We start from the raw sequence: 5,000 nt of genomic DNA on the forward strand, positions 1-5,000 counted from the left end.
TCCGAATGAGGTGATGACGTCATCAGTTGGTACAGACCGGGAAAACCACGCTGGGTATTTTGTCGTCAACGCTGCCCTGGTGTGGCACTGTTGGTTGGCACCGGGCACTCTCTGAGGTAGCTGTGGTACGTCTTGTGAGGGTAGAGGTGGAGTTTGAATTTTGGCCTTTGGTGTGTGTGTGTGTGGGGGGGGGGTTGTGTGTGTGGGGGGGGGGGGTGAGTTTGTGGGGGGGGGGGGGTTGTGTGTGTATGTTTTTATGTTTGTGTGTGTCTGGGTGTGTGTGAGTTTGTGTGTGTGTGTGTGTGTGCGTGTGTGTGTGTGTGTGTTTGTGTTTGCGTGTGTGTGTGTGTGATTTTTTTCTTACTTTGACTTTTTGGTTGGCATTTTATTCATGTGTGTGTTTGTGTGTGTGTGTGTGTGTGTGTGTGTGTGTTTGTTTGTCTGTGTGTGTGTGTGTGTTTATGTGTACGTAAAGCCAGAGTGATCACAGCAACAGAAACAAATCCGAAATATACAAATGCAACCCAAAGCCCCCATTGCCTTTCTGAAAGTGAATGAATTAATCGAGAAAAAAAAAAGTTAAAAGATGAAAGTGGCCTAAAAAAAGTGAAAGTGAAAGTGAAGTGCGCTAAGTGACCCTCTTTTTTTTTTTTTTTTTTTTTTTTTACTGTGTTGTCGAGAGCACAAAGATTTGTTTATCAAAAGAACGAGACATTTTCTGCTTTTGATTTTTTCGAAGTTTGTTGAAATAAAAATAATGTTTGATGCGTATTTTGTGAAGTTCAGTTTTACGTATAACTAAGTGTTCCGGAAGCCAGTCTCTCTATCTACCTCTCTTTCTCTCTTTATCTATCTGTCTCTTTCTCTCTCTCCCTCTTTCTGTCTATTTATCCATATTCCTCTTATAAATGTGTGTGTGTATATATATATATATATATATATATATATATATATATATATATATATATATATATATATATATATATATATATATATATATATATATATATATATATACATATATATATATACATATGTATTTATATATATATATATATATATATATATATATATATATAAATAGATATATATACATATATGTATATATGTATATATATATATATATATATATATATATATATATATATATATATATATATGTATATATGTATATGTATATACATGTATATATATATATATATATATATATATATATATATATATATATATATATATATATACATACACACACACACACACATACGTACACCTATTTTAGGTATCTATCTGCATGTCTTTCCATACGTCTACCCCCCCCCCCCCCCAATCCCCTTTTCTCAGACCACCCACACCTCCATCCCACCCACAGCAATACTACGCCCACTTTCTGCCTTTCCTTACCACCAGACCCACCCTTCTTAAAGCTCCGGTCACACTAGTCTCCGCTGTCATGGGATCCCTAGACAGCCTCGCAGAAGTCAAGTCAGCTGACCAATCAAAAGCTGTAGCTGGGCAGACTTCCGCGAGGCTGTTTAAGGATCCCAGGATAGAGAAGACGAGTGTGACCATAGCTTATGATAGTGAGGATGCCTATGGATCCCATGATAGAGAAGACTGGTGTAACCATAGCTTGACCTGACTCCGGGGATGGCTGTCTATTGATCCCAGGATAAAGAAGACTAGTGTAACCATAGCTTGACCTGACTGGCGAGGCTGTCTAGGGATCCCAGGATAGAGAAGACTATTGTGACCATAGCTTGACCTGACTCCGGGGATGGCTGTCTAGTGATCCCAGGATAGAGAAGACTATTGTGACCATAGCTTGACCTGACTCCGGGGATGGCTGTCTAGTGATCCCAGGATAGAGAAGACTATTGTGACCATAGCTTGACCTGACTCCGGGGATGGCTGTCTATTGATCCCAGGATAGAGAAGACTATTGTGACCATAGCTTGACCTGACTCCGGGGATGGCTGTCTAGTGATCCCAGGATAGAGAAGACTATTGTGACCATAGCTTGGCCTGACTTCGGCGAGGCTGTCTAGGGATTCCAGGATAGAGAAGACTATTGTGACCATAGCTTGACCTGACTCCGGGGATGGCTGTCTAGTGATCCCAGGATAGAGAAGACTATTGTGACCATAGCTTGACCTGACTCCGGGGATGGCTGTCTAGTGATCCCAGGATAGAGAAGACTATTGTGACCATAGCTTGACCTGACTCCGGGGATGGCTGTCTAGTGATCCCAGGATAGAGAAGACTATTGTGACCATAGCTTGGCCTGACTTCGGCGAGGCTGTCTAGGGATTCCAGGATAGAGAAGACTATTGTGACCATAGCTTGACCTGACTCCGGGGATGGCTGTCTAGTGATCCCAGGATAGAGAAGACTATTGTGACCATAGCTTGACCTGACTCCGGGGATGGCTGTCTAGTGATCCCAGGATAGAGAAGACTATTGTGACCATAGCTTGACCTGACTCCGGGGATGGCTGTCTAGTGATCCCAGGATAGAGAAGACTATTGTGACCATAGCTTGACCTGACTCCGGGGATGGCTGTCTAGTGATCCCAGGATAGAGAAGACTATTGTGACCATAGCTTGACCTGACTCCGGGGATGGCTGTCTAGGGATCCCAGGATAGAGAAGACTATTGTGACCATAGCTTGACCTGACTCCGGGGATGGCTGTCTAGTGATCCCAGGATAGAGAAGACTATTGTGACCATAGCTTGACCTGACTCCGGGGATGGCTGTCTAGTGATCCCAGGATAGAGAAGACTATTGTGACCATAGCTTGACCTGACTCCGGGGATGGCTGTCTATTGATCCCAGGATAGAGAAGACTATTGTGACCATAGCTTGACCTGACTCCGGGGATGGCTGTCTAGTGATCCCAGGATAGAGAAGACTATTGTGACCATAGCTTGGCCTGACTTCGGCGAGGCTGTCTAGGGATTCCAGGATAGAGAAGACTAGTGTGACCATAGCTTGTCCTAACTACAGCGAGGCTATCTAGTGATCCCAGGATAAAGAAGACTAGTGTGACCATAGCTTGGCCTGACTTCCGAGAGCCTTCTAGGGATCCCAGGATAGAAAAGACTAGTGTGACCATAGCTTGACCTGACTCCGGGGATGGCTGTCTAGGGATCCCAGGATAGAGAAGACTAGTGTGACCATAGCCTGACCTGACTTCCGAGAGCCTTCTAGGGATCCCAGGATAGAGAAGACCAGTGTGACCATAGCTTGACCTGATTTCGGCAATGTTGTCTAGGGATCCCACGATAGAGAAGACTAGTGTGACCATAGCTTGACCTGACTCCGGCGATGGCTGTCTCGGGATCCCAGGATAGAGAAGACTAATGTGACCATTGCATAACACGTCCTCCTCACATCACAGGTCCCCGTCCCTATCCACCTGCAGAAGGTCTGACCACGATGACTTTCCCACCGTGTCGGAGGGTGATGGGGCTGCTTTGTTTACTTCTCGTCCTCGCTCTTGGTGAGTCTTGGTATAATCTATCAGTGTTTTTTTTTTTTCTATTTGTTTTTATATTTTATTGAAATGTTAATGGTTTGTGTCTTTCTCGTCTGTGTTCTTGGTGAGTTGCGTTATTATGGTTCATTATTTTACTTTTGTCACTTTTACTTATATTATTTATGTATCATTGTATTGTTGTTAAATATTTTTCTTATGTATCACTGTATTATGTTTATATATCATTGTATTTTACTCATATATATATTTTTTAGTTATCTATCATTGTATTTAGCTATTTGTAAGTGGATTTTAATTATATATCATTATATTTACTTATATATCATTGTATTTACATATAAAGTATATCACTGAATTTACTTATATGATATTCATATATTTATTCACTTATATACGATTGTATTTACTTAAACATCACTATATTTGCATATATACGACTGTACTTACGTATTTATATCTACTACAACATACTCACACTACACAAACATAAAATCTACACACGCACTTTAAACCATACATACACCATTAAAGAAATAAACATGCATAAGTAATAACAATCACCCCCATCACAACTCAGTCATCCAGAGTGCAAAATAACACAAGATCACCCACTCCTCTTCCACTCATCCACGTCTGATAGTGCACATTATTATTATCATTACTACTGCAATTATGGTCTTGTTATTGTAATTATTTTTGTTATTGTCATCATTAGCGTTGCAATCTAATCATTCTCTTATCTTTTTCATGCATCCTGGATTATTGTTATTTATGTTATTTCCTGTTTCAGAGGCGGATGCGATAGATGACACAGCGTGTGACCCAGGTGAGTAGAGAATGAATGAAGGGAATGGAGTAAGGAGGAGGAAAGGAAGGAAGGAAGAGAGGGAATGAAGTATAGAGAAGGAAAGGAGGAAAGGAAGAGAAGATATGAAGTAAAGAAGAGGAAAGGAGAGAAGGAAGAGAGGGAATGAAGTAAAGAGGAGGAAAAGAGCAGAGGGAAGCGAGGGAATGAAGTAAAGAAGAGGAAAGGAGAGAATGAAGTAAAGAGGAGGGAAAGAAGAGAGAGAATGAAGTAAAGAGGAGGAAGGGAGGAGAGGAAGAGAGGGAAAGAGGGTGTCGGTAGATGAGTGAGAGAGGGGATGGAGAGAAGGAGGAGCGAGAGAGAGAGAAGGGGGAGAGAGAGAGAGAGAGAGAGTTAGTGAGTAAGTGAGTGAGAGGATGGGAGGTGAGTGAGTGAAAGAGAAAAAGAAAAAGCGAGTGAGAGAGAGACAAGATAAGAGAAAGAGAGAGGGAGAGAAAACATAATAAAATAGAGAAAAAAACAGATCAAGAGATTCACAAAAGTAAGGAAGCACAATAAAAAAGAAAAAAGAAAACTCAACACGGCTCTTTAACTACAACTAAAACCTCTTACTCACAGCATACATCATCCTCATCCTTCCTCATCCATCTTTCCTTATAGTTTCTAATCCTTTCCCATCCTTACTCATCTTTCTTCAT

At 41.3% G+C, this 5,000-nt stretch overlaps 1 protein-coding gene across 6 annotated transcripts in view; it reads left to right on the forward strand.

Moving 5' to 3' along the window:
* Positions 1 to 45: 45 nt before the first annotated feature.
* Positions 46 to 5,000, forward strand: part of LOC113827883 (uncharacterized) — an 18,348-nt gene continuing 13,393 nt past the window's right edge. For 5 of the 6 annotated variants that reach the window (XR_011399027.1, XM_070129240.1, XM_070129242.1 and 2 more), the window contains exons 1-3: positions 46 to 125; positions 3,399 to 3,500; positions 4,288 to 4,323. Coding sequence is in view for 5 of the 6 variants with exons in the window: in XM_070129240.1 (XP_069985341.1) it covers positions 3,437 to 3,500; positions 4,288 to 4,323 (100 nt within the window). In the remaining variant the exon portion in view is untranslated. The remainder of the gene's footprint in view (positions 126 to 3,398; positions 3,501 to 4,287; positions 4,324 to 5,000) is intronic. The other variant, XM_070129244.1, reaches the window with a different exon arrangement.

This window comes from Penaeus vannamei, chromosome 13 (assembly GCF_042767895.1).
Source record: "Penaeus vannamei isolate JL-2024 chromosome 13, ASM4276789v1, whole genome shotgun sequence".
Taxonomy (NCBI): Eukaryota; Metazoa; Arthropoda; class Malacostraca; order Decapoda; family Penaeidae; genus Penaeus; species Penaeus vannamei.